General features: G+C 44.0%; 1 protein-coding gene across 1 annotated transcript in view; it reads right to left on the bottom strand.

The window, feature by feature from the left end:
- UNC80 (unc-80 subunit of NALCN channel complex) overlaps positions 1-17,788 on the bottom strand; it is a 119,896-nt gene that overhangs the window by 7,934 nt on the left and 94,174 nt on the right. Inside the window, exons 53-61 of the mRNA XM_085228180.1 lie at positions 16,463-16,586; positions 14,089-14,214; positions 12,143-12,266; positions 11,164-11,370; positions 9,500-9,684; positions 8,442-8,607; positions 7,378-7,557; positions 5,247-5,385; positions 3,176-3,232 (exon numbers count right to left, since the gene is read on the bottom strand). Of these exons, the coding sequence (XP_085084306.1) occupies positions 3,176-3,232; positions 5,247-5,385; positions 7,378-7,557; positions 8,442-8,607; positions 9,500-9,684; positions 11,164-11,370; positions 12,143-12,266; positions 14,089-14,214; positions 16,463-16,586 (1,308 nt within the window). The remainder of the gene's footprint in view (positions 1-3,175; positions 3,233-5,246; positions 5,386-7,377; positions 7,558-8,441; positions 8,608-9,499; positions 9,685-11,163; positions 11,371-12,142; positions 12,267-14,088; positions 14,215-16,462; positions 16,587-17,788) is intronic.

Genomic DNA, 17,788 nt, shown 5'->3' with positions numbered 1-17,788 from the left:
ATTGTTGACTCTGCATCAGCCTTCCCTCCTCTCCTGTCTCTCCTTGTTTACCAGACCTGACCAGGAGTACACTGTTTTTCAGGCAGCCTGTGGGACCCAATCAAAGAACACTAAATCATAAGGCGTTTCAGCTGACAGTACCTTTCCCTCCTATGGCAACGTGATCAATAAGGGTTTTGCTGCACAGCATACATCAGCTTTACTTGGGAATAACAAAACAGAAAAATTTCCTGCCCGTCACAGAGATGCTCTGTCACTCCCTGAGTAACTCTGTCAGAGTTTTTATCCTTGCAGTAATGTTACTTCCATTTCATAGTTATGGCAGAGACAGGCGAGCAAAAGATCAGACAAACCCAGCTTCATGGAAGCGTGCCACCAGCACTGCAAGAAATGACAGCCAGTCACACAGTGGGGGTTAAAACAAACTTTGTCACACTGGTAATTAATAAGTGATGTTCATAAATTACAAGAAACCATGCAGCCAAAAAAAAAAAAAAAAAAAAGATAAAAGAGGAAAGCAAAACAAAGGATGCAAGGAGTTTAAAGGTCTGTTAAAAAGGTGTACATGCTTGCCAAGCCACTGCGGTAGGATTTACACACTATGACCCAAGACATCTGAGTGAGGAGGGTTAGTGGACAAAGTCCAGTGGAAAATGTAGATAAACTCCAGCTCTTGTATTCCCAGACACATGGTGTTGGTGTTAGATTTGCTATGCTTGCCCTGACAGTATGAATTTGCTCTGATCTTCTCTGTCAGGTACCATGAAGGTAGGGTAGGCATAGCTGTAAACATTAACAGACAATGCCTTTGTGCAACGGATTTCCATTACAGTGAGTTCTCATTTTTCTTCCTTTCCTGATTTGGGGGAAATGTGCTTTCCTCTGATTATAAACACAACGGCTCATGATGCTGGGTGCAAACGTTCCTCAGCCCTGCAGCCCATGCCATCTGTTTACTTATGAGCACTTCAATGCCATTCCCTTCCTGCCTTCCCTGCTATTCTGCATAGCTGGCTATAACTGTTCTAGAACAAAGGGAAACAGACTTTACTCGTTCTCCTATTTGTCACTATTTATTTAATTTATTTAAAACTCCTACTCTCTGTAAGGGTTTAATATCCATGTGATCTATTTCTTTGTGTCAGTTACGATTAAATTCGGGTCTTAAATTCAGAAGGCAATCCTCAACAGTTGTCACTGCATTCCAATCAAAGTTACGCGAGAAAAACTGAAGCCTACTTTATTCAAAGCTAATGTTCCTAAATGTAAAAGCACATTTATTCTATCCTGTGATCCCCATAGCACAATAATCTCCTACACTCTCTGCTTCATTACTTCTGTGCTTTAGAGGAGGAATCCAATTTGCAAATTTAACAGTGCATTTGAAATGACTTTTCTTGCTCACAGAAATGTAATCTAGCTTTTTCATATGAGCTTGCAGTATTTCCTTGTCCTCTTTATTTCTAAGCTTTTGCAGCCCTGATGCCTGCTCCTTGAAATAAATAATAACCTCTACAGAAATGACTCCCAAATACATCTGTTAAGCTCTTTAACCAAGAAAAGCCCTGTACCACAGAGCAAAGTGGAAGGTACAGTGTCCAGCAAGATCTGGTGTGACAAATTACTAAGAACCTGCTGTACAGTTGATTATATTTCAGGGTTCAAAATAAATTACTGCTTTTGAACTCATCTGTTGATTTAGTTGACTCACGTCGCTCGGCCCAGTCACCATGATTAGAAGTGACTCCCACTTAACAAGATCAAAACATTTCAAACTCAACACTGATACAGCATGATATCAGGTCGTGATAGCTTTAACTCAGATATGGACCTTTTCTCATCTTCCTCTACTGGGGTGAGCTTTTAGTTCTACCTCTGAAATAGCCCTTAGCTCCTGTGGCTGAATCACTTCCTTTTAAGCCCCAAAACTAGCTCAGATAAACATGCAATCAATTTTGCTGTAACGTGGAAACAGGTTACCACTTTCCTGCCTCTGCTGACAAGCTGATGTCTTTTCCTAATGTTGTTCCTAGAGTGGCACCATTTAAAAGCCAATCTGCCAAAGCAGGATTCAAGTACACAAAGAACAGCGTGAGTCATAGGATGATCTCAGTGACGCAACCAATGATAAACTCTCCACTTGTCATCTGAGAAGAACAAACAAATGAACAGAGCAGCCTGTCCCCGCCCCAAAAAGCAGCTACTGGCATGTAAAATCTAAGTAACAAAATAAAAACTGTTCACACAAGTGCCTCTCAGTGCATCCGCATCTTCAGCTGGTGCGGCCAAGTAACGAAGTAGTGTGTTTTCTACCCTGCAGCCAATGTAAGGGGTCTTGTTCTTCTGGAAAGAGAGAGAGATGCTCTTGGGCCTCATGAGAGCTCCCTGACCTTGTGAGGACAGGCTGAGAGGTGTGAGCAGAGACTGTAAGGATGACTAGCACAGCCAAGGTGAGCATTAAAGGTGCAGACCTCCCTTCTAGGCTCACTCCTGATGCGTTTGACAGGCACGGCCCTATCAGTGCTTGCACACAAACTCCCCTGTCCACAGGAAATGCTAAACAGCTTGGCCCAAACTCCAGCTCAGATGGGACAATTTTACATATGGAATAATAGTGCCTGCAAAGCTTTCTAAAACCACCATTTGAGAAGTGCAAAAATATTGAGAATTACTGTAGAGCATCCACAGAGAACTATGTTCCACAGGAGTTATTGTAATTAGTTTTATTAGTGAATGTTAAAGAACACAGCTTGATATTAGTATTAAATCTTTTGTGGTGACAGCATTGTGAGATGAATGGAAAAACAGATGCCTCTGTTTTATATAAGCCTCCAGACTAATACTTATAACAGGCTACAGCTAATGCCTTGTGGATAATCTTTCTCATGCCTTCCACACAATTGCTAAATAAGGGGAAACCCCCATGCTAGCCAGACCGATCACTATTTCACTTGCTATTTCTATTTCTCCTTCCCCTTAACTTCCTCAAAGTATTGGCAATCAAAGCTGAAAACTGAAGGTGATTTGCTACACCTTTGACTCGCAGGCCTGAATATCAATGAGTCACAAGAGACAAAGATGGAAGAGCAACAAAAGGTGAGGGGAAGAGACAAAGGTTGGAAACAGTCTGTTTCCCAGCACACACACTGACAGACAGGTAGTGTTAACACTGTACCTAGAGAGGCTGCCCTCAGTGGCCAGGCTCGGGGAGTCATCGAGGACATTAGGTTCACTGCAGGAGGGGCAGGGAGATTAAAAATTTAGGGAAAGAAAATGCAAAAAAAACGCATGCGATTGTCTCTGTTTTCAAGGGAAAAAATATCAACGGAATAAAAAAAATAAAAAAGGACGGTAACATTAATTGGTCTCGCACGCTCAGCAGCACATATATGACTCAGAGGAGCTGGAAGAACATCTGATAACAGGAGCAGTCTTTAGAGGGAGTTTACGCTACATGGAGACTTGTACATCTTGGGTATGAATCGAGGAGCTGAGGGATTCAAAAGGATGTGTTTCCACTGGTAGTAAGGGCAAGGAACTATTTTCAAAGCCATTTTTCTGTGGCGTTTTCATTTATTTTAGTTCTATTTACTTCCAGCTTCATAGAAAGCTTTTTTTCCCCCCTCCCCCCCCTTCCCCACGAGCCAGTTCTTCTGGGTGAAAGGAAAGGCTGATCTGTCTCCCAGGAACTACAGACCACTCTTATTCAGGTACAACTCTATGGACAAACATCTGGAAAGCAAGATCTTGTTGCAATGAAACTGTAAGTAAACAGCTGGAGTGATTCTGGCAAACCAGTATGCAATCACATCACTTTTCTACACTTCAGCCATTCATGGACAAGCAGACTTCTCTGCCCATCGGGAAAACGTGAAAGAAAAAAAGCAGTGTGCTGGGTTACCATCAGGAAAGCAATAATAATATTACTTAGCATTAATTAGTTTACATTCATGAGGCAGTCTGAAAGCCCAGAGATTACCTCTAACTAAAAAGGGTATGATATTGTAGGCTATGGCTGTACTTGTTGAGCTTGTACTTTCCCTGTACAGATGAAAAATGATTCTCCTAGCATACCATGTACACCAAAAGCAGAGAGTCAAGTACTGAAGTCTTTCTTTCTTTTCCTCAGAACACCATAACTTGGGATTGCACAAAGCAAACATTGCTGTCAATCAGCTGTGACTCTTATGAAGTTTATGCATTCCTGATTGTCATGAAGGATTGGGGACAGTGCAGTCCTGCATGTAAATTTTTCAAGAAACAAAGGGCTTCAATCAATTGAGTTCAAAAGTCAAACAAGTTCCCGTAAGCCCATTTGTGAAAAATCCCAGATAAAATCTGTGCAACTCCTCTCTTGTAAATCACCTCTCCTATCTCTGCTGGTATGTACCACAGCTGTTACTTTTCCTTCATGTATCAAGGTTATTTCTTTGCTTCCAAGCAAGACTGGGAGGAAACAACATTATTTGACTTACTAAGGCTGGGCAAGAGATAATGCAGAATTTACTGTTTAGAGGTTCAAAGGAAGTAGCATAAATTAATCTGTCCACTGAAAGATATCTTTGGATAACTATGTCACAGAAAAAGAGAACAGTAAGTATTATTTATTTAGAACAACATAGTCACATTTAAATGCAAAACTCCTCTCAACGCTTTCTAGAGATGCACATTTCCCAATTTTCTCTCTTTCTCACCACTCCATGTTAACCAGGAATGAGGCATTCAAGGGTATTCTCATCAGCAAGAACATTTCTGGTTTTAAACATTGTTAAATCTCATCTTTGAGCTTGACATTCAGAGTCTGAGATGAGATAGTATCCTAGAAAGGATAACATGTGGATAGAAGAAAACTGTAAGTAAAACAGGCTACCTTTGCTCCCTGTCCAGCTCTGGGGATTCCTCCCCACTTCCTATAGATACTGTGTACAATGCTGTGGTTAGTGCAGAACCCAGGAATCACATCTTCTATTTTTGCTATCTACTGTAGTAGCAGAGGGAAATAACTGCTGGAAACTTCCAAAACTGCTTAAACGATGACAGCTTGTTCTTCTGGAACTTACACAACACAAATCATCCTGGATAATCATTATTTCCAAGCCAGTCCAATATTATTTCAAGATGAACAGATTTATCATCACTATGCAGGTGATGACTCTCCTATCTTACATCCCTGAGTTACACATAATGCCTGCAGCACTTCTGCTCTCATGAATATAATGGGAAAAGTGAAAAGCTCACGTTGTTACCTTTGGCTGGGCAACATGCCCACCTCAGCCTGAGGTGCAGACATGCTGGAGAGATGGCTGGAGAACCTCCTCCTCCCAATGGCACCCATAAGGTATGCTTCTTGTTCACTTACCACACTGGGCATACTCAAGGAGTCATCTAGAAAGAAAGATAAAAAAAAAAAAAAGAAAAAAGAACAAGAAAGGAAAGGAAACAACTCCCAAAAACACCACCTCTACATTTACACTGGTCAAATGATAATATGATGCCAGTGGTGTACCCAGCACTTACTTACCACATTCCTAAGTCTGCAATTTTGAATATTTCCATTGGATTTTACAATCATGGTTCAGAAAGACACAGGCATAAAACCCTGCAGGATGAGGAACACAGCGTACATGGGGCAGGGATTTATGTCTGCTTTCAGCTTATACAGCTTTCAGGACAATGTGTTTTGAGAATTCCGTTTCCTTAAAAGCTTAATCCTGTGATTAAAAAATTGTTCAGTCAATTTTTGTCATAAATGTTGTAACTGGCCACGTTACAGTATGAATAAATGGCTGCTACCAGCATAGCAAAGCACTGTTATAAAAGATAAAACACGTAACAAAGCAAAATGCAGGGCTGAGAGCCTTTAACACTCCTTGGGACATGCATTTTAAATGTCACAAAAAAACTGGATAAATTGACTCAAGCACATCATACTGCAGCTGAGCTATGCAGACAGTTGGATTGCATTCAGGGCTGCTTGAGATTTTCAGTGCTGTTTCAAATTACATAAAGTATCTGGAAAGAAATGACTCTGTTGTGGTTTTTACCACAACAACTTCTAATTATAAATAAACAAAACACAGGGGAGGCTTGGTGTCATTTTTTTCTTTTCTTTTTGACCAATTTTGACTTATTGAAATATTATATGGCAGCATTAAGCCAAAGCAGAGCTGAGGCAACAGCGCCACAAGCAAACAGGAAGACAGCATTCCCCATTCCACACAGCAGCTCACAACTATTCTGAGGCTGAAAACAGTGTTTGCCACAGTGTGTAACAGAGCAATGTATGGGCAGCACAATGGTATCCACACAGGTGGATTGTGCAGTGGTTAGTAATGAGCCCAGCTAAAATAAAATTGGGCTGTGCCTAAGAAGTTTCAGGCTAAGTGCTCTTTCTCCAAAGGAATTCTGCTGTAACTGCACTGGCCTTTTTTTTTTTTTTTTTAGCCACTGTGTTTCCCTTTTGCTTAACATCTTTTGGGAAAAAAACAGCAGTCCTCAAATAAAAAAGCAAAGTGCTTGAGTTTCAAGGCATTACGGCAACCAACCGCTGTAGCACCAGAAGACAACATCCCTGCTAAAGAAGGGGGAAGCTCAAGCCTGACGACATAGAAGCAGATTTTTCTACCCTGGTTTTCAGACATGGACAACTCAGAAACAGATGGATGGCTCAGAGAAGCAGAGGGAAAGAGAAATTCCAAGAATAACATGAAACTCAGCTGAAATGACAAAGCAGCACTGAGGTCATTGCAAATCACTCCCCAAAAGATTCACCATTCCACTCCTTTTAAACAGACACCAGAAAGCCCGGCAGCCCTAGAACCTGCCAGTTGCCCAAAAGAGAGATATCAGGCTTTTGTTGTCAGAAGGTTTAACACTTAATTTCCTCTTTGTGAATCGAGTGTCACAAGCACACAAACATTCTACCCTGCAGAGCCACAGCTGGACCCCATGCAGCACAAGGACAACATATCCCACGTCAGAGCATCTGGATACAAGGGATGAGCCGGAAGTACTCAGCAACTACACAGCCAGCCACCACCCCCACAAACTGTCACATGAAAGTCAAAGAGGGGTCTGATTGCTAAATGCCTCATCAGCAATGTGGGGACTGCACGTCAGCCCCGGTCTTATACACTAAAAGCCTGCCCGTGCCCTTCCTTTTCTCTACACAGAGCTCAGGAGGAAATGAGGAGGTATAGAATGACCCAAGCTCTAACATCACTGATGATGTAGCAACCACAACAGTTTCTTAGCCTTGCACACCCACATGCTTTTTGTTCACACTGGGACAACTGTCTTCCCCTCCCATCTGTCTTCTGGAACGTTCAAGAAACCCTTTCAGTAATAAGAGCTTTGCTCCATTCAGTAGCCACATACTTTCTTCATCCTCCTCATCTGTACGGCTCAGTGTGTCCTGAGAGGCCTGCTGGGAAGGCTCGCTGTCCTGCTCCCAGACTGTGCCAGTGCCAGTGTTGGAACGGGACATGGTGGCCAGACTCAGGCGGTAAGCAGAGGTGGAGGTGCCCACGGTACTCACAGATGTCTTCCCTTGGTAAGCTGCAAAAGTGAGAAAACCAAACCTAAGTCAGAGGTGGGACTGGAAATCAACAAACAACCATGCATTCATGTCACATCAGGCACCTGGCTCTGCTCCCAACAGTGGCTGGGCAGAGGTAAAGCAGACACAGCTGCCCTGGCTCACCTTGTCTCTCCCAGATCTTACTATGGTGTGTTTGTTTTTCTCTTATGCAGTCTGCTTTTCTCCTTCAACTTTACTGACATACTTTCTGGATCAGCTTCAACATTTAGGAACAAGGCAGATTACTACCGAGGAAAAAAAAAGCTGGAGGCATTTTCTTTTAAATTTCTTTTCCTTTCTTTAGAACAAAGCATGTAAAATCTCTTACTGTCTGTAAGCAGTGGCTGCCACCTCGTGGCAGGAAGGGTGACTGTTACAGAAGTGTCCCCTTGTGGAAAGAGAGAGATGGAGAGATGTATCCTTACACTGCGAGTTCACAGGTAACAGTAGAGAAAATCAAAGCAAGATGAAGAGTAGAACAGAGGAGACAGAACTGCTGCTGAAAAATGGATTTGTTTCTACATGAGCTGCTCCAGATGTACAGAGATGAAAATGAGGGCTTGCTGTGTTGTGTGATGGGGCTGTGCAGGCCAGCTGTGATGGAAAGGCATCTGTTGAGAAATGGTCTTACTGGAAAAAAAAAAAAGGGCACAAAGTGCCTTTCACAGCTGCCCTGCATTTTGAGTGGCTGTCCAACGGCAAGGCTGGGCTGGGCATGGGGCCTAATTGAGGGCACTCGCCAGGGTGCGAGTGGATTATCTCACCCTAGTCCAAGACAGTGGGCAGATATGCCACAAGTTAATTTTTGGGTGAACCACGTGGATAGGTTGGGCTGACAGCCCCTTGGCTCTCCTCTCCTTACCGGATCCACTGTGCACTGCCTCCTTCAGGATTTTCAGCTCATTATTGAATTCTGCAATGAGGGAGCTCTTGCAGAGAGGCCGCGGTATGAACCGTCTCTCCAGCTGGTCAGCAATGTGTTGTCGTGCAGTCAGCTCCTCGTGGTTCTCAGCCGGCTGGGCCAGCAGCTAAGGCATGAACAACATGGTGACATATTAGCATTGGAGGGGAATGATGCCCAGGAACTGGGACTGGTCTCCAGACCAGCACAAGCCTGCAGCCAGCAAACTGTCCGCTTTGCTGGCACAAGGTTTTGACTGCAACTATGAGAAGTTTCCACCTGTCTTTCAGGGACAACCTTGTTTTTGACTGAACAGACACAAAATCTCACTTAATAATGGTACGTGGAGATCAGGGCTTCCTTATGATAAGCTCTACCCTCAGATTTTACACAGCTACAGCCTGCAATATGATTTATTCTGTTCAAATGGTGAGATACAGAAGGCTAAATGAGGTGAGTGCCATGTGTCAGTCTACCTGGTAAGCAGAGAAGAGCTGGGATTAGCTTAAGCCCTGGCTGCCTCAGCCCGGCAGCTGTCTCTTCTTCCACATGAGCCCCATCAGAACATCACCCAAGAGATGCAAAGCAGAATGATGCTTCCTGGCTGTTAGCTGCATTGCCCAGCTCTTTTCAAAGGAGTATTTTCAGAAAATTTCTGCCAGCCATGTCTGGGCTCAGAGCATCCATGCTACTTTTGAGTGTCTGTTGCAAAACTACGTCCACATGAAAACTCTCTTGGTCAAGCCCAGTATTACTAAGTCTAGCTGTCCTCTCTGTGGCTTCTTGGATCAGAGCTCCTATATGATTGGCATACTCTTTGTTGCTGTCTAGCAAAAAGCTTTGTCATTTAGTTTCAAAGTGTTCATGTGCTTACTAACACATCAATACTTCTGAAAAGTCACTCCCCATACATGAACATCCAATTCTCCCCGGCACGCTGTTACCTCAATTCTCAGCAGGCTAATAAGGAATATCTTGCCTTCAGGGAGTGATCTAGCAGGAGCTAAAGCACCCGTTACCTTGCATTGGATGAAGGGCCGAAGGAGCACAAAGATAGGAATCCGTGTTCGCACGATAAAGTCGAGGAAGTCCCACAGGGCCAGCCCTCCCACCTTCCGCAGCGCCATCTCTTTGACTTGCAGGCTCAGCCAGTACCACTGGCTGTCCAGTTGGCGTTCAAAGCAAACAAGGATCACCTTCAAGGCTACAGGAAAACACACAACAGCAAAGGGCAATCAGAGATGTTATCGTGTCCACTACAATTACTGAGGGAGAAAAAGGGAAGGCTTCAACAGGCACAAACCAACACAAGCATGCATGCACGCACACCTACACACCTAAGAGTTACAAGCGTCTCTTCCGTCTGCAAACACTTCAGGGTAGAGGAACAACTTCGTTAGAATAAAGGTCCTAAGATCAGGACTGCCAAGTCCACTTCCAGTTTTATCAACAGGAAATCTTCCTACTTCACACCCAAGTTCCTCTGTGTTTTCTTGCTCCAGCTTTCTCTCTCCCTCCCTGCAGAGTTCTTCTAACGTAATTAGTTTATCTTTCTGTAATCCAGGTATTGTGAAAGCAACTCAGGAAGGGAACACAGCCTTGGCTGATCAGACAACCTCAAAAACCTCCATCAAGCACAGCCATGTGAAGGGCCACCCTCAGAGCACAATAACCTCCGGGTTATTTACAGGGTAATGAAAAGAATCTTTCTAGCAGTGCAGCTGTTTGAGCCACAGCCAAACTATAATCTAAACAACAAAAAAAAACAGTTCGGTAAGCCAAGGGCCATAATTCACAAGAGCACTGCATTACAATTAGGGGATGAAGAGAGGAGATGAGGCTCAGAACAATATTCTATATTAAAGAGGACTGTGACCAACAGCTTACAGAAGAGACAAGGAATCTATTCCTCGGAACAAAGAGCAGGCCTGGTAACAGCCAACTGCACTATCTTTCTTGATGGGATGGTCAAGCATCACACATCTGTATGCACATTTCCTGGGACAGGGAGCTAAATCAGGGATGAATTGCCAGTTTTTCCCATCAATGGTACCCCATAGCTCAGATGCAGGTTAACAAAGACGAGAATACGTCTTCAGGTAAGAGCTCTCACAAAACCAGACACTGAAGCTGTGTACAGGAGGGGCTCCCCATATAGTTCTGATAACCTACACTGTAGCTGAAGCCCTGTTTCAATTATTTTTTCTTTCCTTTCACCTGAGAGTCATAAGTGAGGAAAATGTAGTATTCCGTTGCAGCAGAATACAGTGAGCAGGGGGAGTATCAGTCAATAAGGACTGTGTGCACAGGGCCAGCAGGCAGGCAGACTGCATCATATTTTACCCCAGCTAACCTCAGGCCAGTGAAACTGTGACACGAGGGGATGGTAGGCAGGCTGACTTGCCTTTTGTGGCTATATCCTGGCAGTACGAAAACTGGGTGGCATCTATCTGTGCTGCAGTCTCCTCCATCTGCAGTGCAGACACCGCTCATGGCAATACTTCCCAGAGTTATTCCTGGCTTCATGCTTTGGCATGGACCCCTATTTCAGGGCAAGATCTAAAGCAGCTCTAAGAGCTCAATTAGCTCCTGTCTGAGATGGTTTTCTTTGGTGTTACCTACAGTTTTGAATGCTCCATTTTATTTCTGCTTTTCCCAGCTGTGAGCAGAAGCCATCACTCACCCAGGTAGGCAGCCTGGCTGGTGGACTCTGCAAGCCCTTCCCGCCGCAGGTCCTTCCCTGCATCCCCTGGGGTGGAACAGTGGGCAGGGGAGCTCTCCAGCATAAAGTTCTTGCTGCGGGACGTGCTGATGATGCGAGGTGGCAGAAGGATGTTGATAACAGTCTGGAGCAGCAGTAGGATCTCGGGCTGCTCCAGCCAGGGGCTGTCTGAGATGCATTGGAAGGGGAAAGAGAGAGAGAGAAAGATCAGGCTACATCTCAAGGATGTCCAAAGATCCAGACCCTGTTCAGTTCCAAAATGTGAGGCACTCTCAATTGTCCCCTAAGCCACAACTCCGTCCCCCATACCTTGTTATGCTGTTTCTCCTCCTGCAAGCAAAAGCAAAGTTTATTCAACACCAACACCAACACGCACAAACACAGAGCTACACAGCACAACTAAATGTCCCATTCAGTGGTCTGATGATCTCACTTTCTTTTTATTATCTCTCCCTTCCCCTTCTTCTTTGCTTTTCTTTGGGGATTTACCAGTGATTACTCTCTATAGAAGAAAGCAAGGAGCAGGACTCGTGCCAGACAAGTGGCATGGACTGGGCAGACAGCAATCCACAGGGGCAGGCAATTTCTGTGACCTCTGTTCCCCTTTGGCTTTTGCTACAACAGCTTTGTCTTGCCTTCCACTCCGGTTTCAAAAAGGGAGCGTGCCTGTGAAAGACCTGACCCAAGAACCACGGCACAAGCTGAAACAAAGAGGACAAACAACTTCCCCCAGTGGAACTCTTTCCAGTCTCAGACCCAAAGGGCACTTAGCTGACACACTGTAAGTGACAGGAAAAAAGAAAACAAACAAAAAAAAGATAACAAATCAAGAAGTTAAAAAGAAAAAAAAAAAAGAAAAAAATCAACAGAGAGCAGAGAAAGTGCAAACATCAGTTGTCAGAAAAAGGGAGAAAAACTCCTTTTGTTAAATTAGTCAGACCTTTGCTTCCAGATCCTACTGTGAGCACAAATGGAATCAGTAGATTTAAAAGCATTCCTTCCCTTCTTTCCTGATTGGTGAATGGGGAGACGACATGGCTTAAGGGGAAATCTTCTTTCAAAGCCTGTGCAGTAATAATAAGAAAGGATTAAACAATTTCATCAGCAGATAACTTACACAAGTTACTGTAGGAATGGCAGTCCCTCAGGCACCCTGTTTACGCAGCACAACACAGGCACTGATGACCTGATTGAATTAGAAGCCCTGACACCACTTAAGAGTAAAAGGATTTCACAGAACAACCTCAGTGTCACCTGCTCTTGTCATAACCAAGAGGTAAGAAGCTCAGATTCCTTACCCACAGACATTAACAATATCAGAGACATACCACAGAAGTTGGCTGGGTGTTAGTTCCAAACTCTGTTCTGCTGCAAATGGGACCAGAATTTGACCCTGATTACGGGGAATAACAAAAAATGAACAGAGGAAACAGCACAAATGATACTATCTAAATATTCTGCTGTTTGAACATGGAGGTTATTCCCAAACATATTTTTTGTTCTGCCTCACGCTGCGCTGGTCTACCACCTTTTCTAACATAAAGAAATCCTGAAAAATTAACAAAATGCACATTTACTGAAGCCTAAAATGAAAGATCCTTCATATACTTTAGACGAGGTAATACAAGTGACTGCTAGTAGAACCTCTGCTCATTTACATTTACAACTTCTCAGTTGCTACAGTCCTAGCTGTGAAATGCAACTGAACTTTGCAACCCCTCAAATTTATAGATCTGGGCTGACAAATTCCAGAAAATGCTTTTTGGTGGGATGTGAAGTATTTCTGTTTCGTATCCTATTGGAAGTGTTAGGAATACAGCTTCTCCTGTGCTTTCCTGCTGTTTAGTTTTCATTCCACTTCAAACCCATTAAAAGAAGGAGTGAACAGGGAGGAGAAGATAATAAAAATGAAAACTCCCAATACGGTTTTAAAATGACTATTTTGCTATGTGTTTTCAAAAAAAGATAAAAGATTTCAGAGAAGGTGACAGTGGCCCTTTTTTGCTTCTGATTAACGAGCCATTACTCAAAGCTGGAAGAAATCTGTGCTCTGTGTGAGCTGGTATCAAAAAGTCCTTCTGTGCCTCGTGCTCTGAGAGACAGCACTATGTTTTCATCCCTCTAACCCTTCCCAAGCAGCCCCACTTCTCAGAAATAGTTGCTGAAGTATCCAACTGGATGTGTCAGTGCATATTTAAAAATGCAAGTTGGAGCTAAATTATGAAAAATTTGACTCTTCATTCTGTTGCTGCCACTGTCTCCACTCTATCTGATCTCATGCCAATGAGGAGAAAGAGATATGAGGGCAGAAAGATTCTGTAATAGTTGTGGCACTGTCACGAGAAAGGAATAGTGATGAATTTCTCCAAAAGTACAGGATGGGTTTGCTATTCTGTACAAGGATGTTATTGAGCCAGCAGCTGAAAAGCCTAAGTTGCCCTGCCTCTTTGAGCTGGCACACTGTGACCAGCTCTTACCTCTCAGTTACGCACATGCACCCAACAAGAAAGGAGATTGGGTTGCATGGACGTGACCCAGGCACATTCCCCCATGGCAGAAGACTTATGCTAGCTTCTTAAATACTGCAGAAAATCCTAATATGCTTGTCAGAGCTTTAAACAGCATCAATCAGCCGAACTCCCTGGACGTGAATTGGCAGTGTTAAGCTGATGGATGCTTGCTGTGGAGCTGGCCCCAGCAGGTCAATTCTGAGCTCAATTCAAATCATCAAAAGGATGGGAGAATCTACGTGTTGCTTCTCTTTGATTTTTGGTGTATGTTCCACAGTTTTTGCCCAGCTTTTGCAGAAACAAAACAGAGCACCGATGAGTTGGTGTCTCAACCAGAAGCTAAAACACGCCTAGCCACAGGCCAGGGCAGACACACCTGTATCTGCAATGCTACAAGCCGGACAACAGCTGTGCTGAAGGGCAGAGGTGGCGAGAGATAAGGGCTGAGATGAAGAAGGGGTAATCCGTCAGCCACACTGGAGGGTCCTACCACTCCCATCACCTGCAATACAAACAGAGCACATCACCACAACTGACTGCTTACAGTTTAATCCATGCCATATCCTCCAACATCAGTGAAATGGAGGGGCCTTCCATTCGAGCACTGGGTTGGGGTGGCTCTAGGAGAACCAGCCATCCACAGTGGTCCTTGTGGGAGATCGGGCCAGTGAAGAGGAGTTCTAGCAGGGAAAGGGAGGGGGGAAGAGGGAACCAGCAAGGGTGGGAGGAGTGCACAGGTAGCTTGGTACATTTACAAATGTACCCAGTACCAGCCCTGAATGACCAGCACTGGACTGGTGGAACTGTTTGAGTTGGAGGATACGTCATGTAACGACTGTAACAAATGAAATATGTCACCAAAGCAAAAAGTCTGCATTGAAACTGGATCTTTTTCCCTCCTCTTGCTGATCTACTGGAAAAAAAATGTCCTAAGTCTGACCCAAGCCGGGTTTTGTACAATGTTCAGATTCCCCTCAAACACACTCTATTCTTACGGATTCTAAGTATGATTCATCTCACCTGACACAAGACTTCTAATATTGTCACCTGCATGTGACTTGGTTGTCTGCAACCCCATGAAATATCAACACAAGAAAACAACAGTTCAAGGGGAGAGTTATTTGAACTGTTTTGGATATTTTCCTCACAAAAATTAAATCACAAATCTGCATCTGCCTGTTTATCTCCACGACTAGATAAATCTAGATGACAGAGGCAGAAGCCACTTTTCCAAATTTGGCTTAGGGAGAAAGGTAGGAACCAGTTTTCTTCCTGAAAACCAAAGGGCAATTTAGAATAGGAGAGCCTTTTCTTTTTGTCACTATGGATTATCATTAAGGTATTTCCCCATCTTCCTAGCTAATCTCTTTTTGGCTTTGTGATGTAATTGGTCTACACATGAATGTCAGTATGCAGTCAGGGGTGCTCCCATACCAGCCATAGTTCTGACAGCTGTTGGTAAGATCCTCTTAACACGAAGAATGTATCTTTTCCTGGTACCTCTCTCTGACATTCCCAGCCAGCTGAATGCAAGCTCTATGACTGCACTTTAGCACTGCAGATCTTTCTGCATTTTTCAGAGCACTGGCTCTTTCCTAATGCAGGCTCTTTTAGAGAGCTTGCTGTTGTGATTCACTCCATATTGTCTGCTTATCAAACTACAAGGCCATTCTAAACTCTGTAAATTTTAGCTAACTCTGTAGCAGCTTCCCTGTGAAACCACTCCAATTAGCCTGAGTGTCCAGATTTGCAGTGCCTCTGAGTAGCCACCTCTGTGTGAACAAGGAAGAAGTCCCATGGACTTTGACAGCTTGGACTTCCATGTCCTTGCAGTTAAGAGTGCTGCAGAGGCTTGAAGGACAGGAGCCTTTGTAATAACTGATATTGCATTTTAACTAGAAATAACTGTTCTTAAATTCCTCAGGGAGGCTTTCTGATACTGCTAGATAAAGTTCCAACATCTGTATTCTCAGAAGAAAATGTTATTAAACCCAACAACAATGACAATACTAGGGCCGCCTTTCCCCCTTTATCTGTATTTTTTCCACATGACATGGGAGCATGTGCATTTCTACAAATAGCTGGAGTTACAGGGAAATCAAATGGAGACTTTGTTCCCACTGTAACAGCTGCAGGAACTACAATCTATTACTGAGTGACTAAACAAATCTCTGTCTTTATCACCTACCTCTCTGTTGTAACACACTTATGAACAAAATGTCTACCAAGAGTGGGATCTGAACATTGTACCACGCAAACCTGTACTAGATCAAGCCAGGGACATTGCAAATAGAGGAGTGAATCCACCCATGTAAATCCTTCTAACTAGCCAGACACCTGATGGCCTCTGACAGAGCCATCAGGTCCTTCCCCACTGGAGACGGTAGGTATCTCCGGGATCAGCCCCTCCCCACCTCTACCAGGTGTGTGCAGTCTCCACCACCCCACTCTCCAACTTGCAGCCCTCAACTCTCAGCTCAATCTGGCAAAGGTGGATCTTCAAAGTGGTGCGTGGGAAGCAACGGAAAGAAATCACTTGACCACTGCTACTGGTCACTGTATCTCCCCATGCACCACTTCAAAAATGAACCTTGCTATCTCTAGTGTCACTTGCGAAGTCCCCTTGCGAGGGGTAAGGGGAACAGGTAAAATGACAGGAATGGGAATGAACTCTCATCTTCAGTGCAGAGAAGTCAACAGCAGACTGAGGTTTAGCAAAAGGTTCACAGGGTTGCCGCTTGGCTACTCACCAGATTGACACACACATTGATCAGAGACCTAAGGTGAGGCAGGAAGGATATGATTGGCTGCCTCTGAAGTGTCAAACAAACCCCTTCAATCAAATTGCTGGCAGGCTCCCACTCAACCTGGCGCCTGCAATACAACAGTAGGTGCTGTTAGCCGCTGGCCTCCTGCCCCCCACCAGACGCTCGCAAACATGGCGACCGACACACAGTGATGCCCACAGAGGAAACGTTTCAGACAGCAACGATGCCCGAGATGAGCACAAAGTGCACGACAGAGAGAAGGTTTTATCCACGCAGCTCAGGAAAGCACAGAGCACACTGAGTGTCTGAGAGACCAAAATGTAGCAGAGATGTCTGCATTAGCGACAAAAAAAAAAACAAACAAACCCTGACAACAACAACGGTAGATAGGCTGTGATTCACTTCTCCCTGTGATGGGGGATGAAACAGATTCAGCAGACAGCTGTCTCAGGTGTGCCTGTGTGTGGGAAAACTTCTGCTGGGCCATGATCCCAACTGAGAGTGAGTCCTCCATCTCTTCTGGCTTTTGGATGTTCAATAAACCTTGTCAGCTGTGAGTATCCTCTATAAACTACTCTGCCATCCAATCTGAGAGAGTCACATTGATTCTCTGAACTTAAGCTGCCCAGCAGTGCAGACGTCATTGTCCTCACCTCATGTAGGACAACTTATCAGCACCAAAGTCCTTCATTTCAGGAGTCCTCCTTCCCTGACAATTTGATTTTCTTCAAAATAGCTTGGAGGACTCATGACAAATTCTGAATGGAGTCCCTCCAAACTATAAGCAGATATGTCAGAAATAACAACAACGTGGTTCCCACCTTTCATCACAGGGCCAGACTCTTCAGAGATGGTGTAGTTCTGAAGCCAGTATCTAACTGATTACTTACTGGGATGGAAGGACAAGGCTTGAATAACTTGTTTGCACAGGAACGAGCAATACCCTAGTCAAGTTTGCTCGGAAGACTTCCTACAGATGAAAGTAAGATGAAGCGTTTGCTGTCTAAATTCAAAAGTACGCAAATATACACCTAATTTTTCAGCAACTACTGTTCCTAAACCTACCCTAGAACAGTAGTTTGTCTTTGTACACATTTTCACAGTACTCCCATCAGACTCTGGCTTTGGAGCAGAGTGCCCACAGGAGGCAGTATGCAAGATTCTGGTGTAAATATCCTAATGGAAGGCTTCTAGGGTCTGCCATCCAACAACATGTGATTTCTTATCCATCTCCAGGAGGCTTCTTGCTTAAATGATGCTTAATAATACTTAAATGTAGTTAATGCATCTGGTCAAGTGGCTTTGCTG

Source organism: Meleagris gallopavo, chromosome 7, assembly GCF_905368555.1.
Source record: "Meleagris gallopavo chromosome 7, MGAL_WU_HG_1.1, whole genome shotgun sequence".
Lineage (NCBI taxonomy): Eukaryota > Metazoa > Chordata > Aves > Galliformes > Phasianidae > Meleagris > Meleagris gallopavo.
The sequence above is the reverse complement of the archived record's forward strand: the minus strand, read 5'-3'. Positions and strand labels throughout refer to the sequence as shown.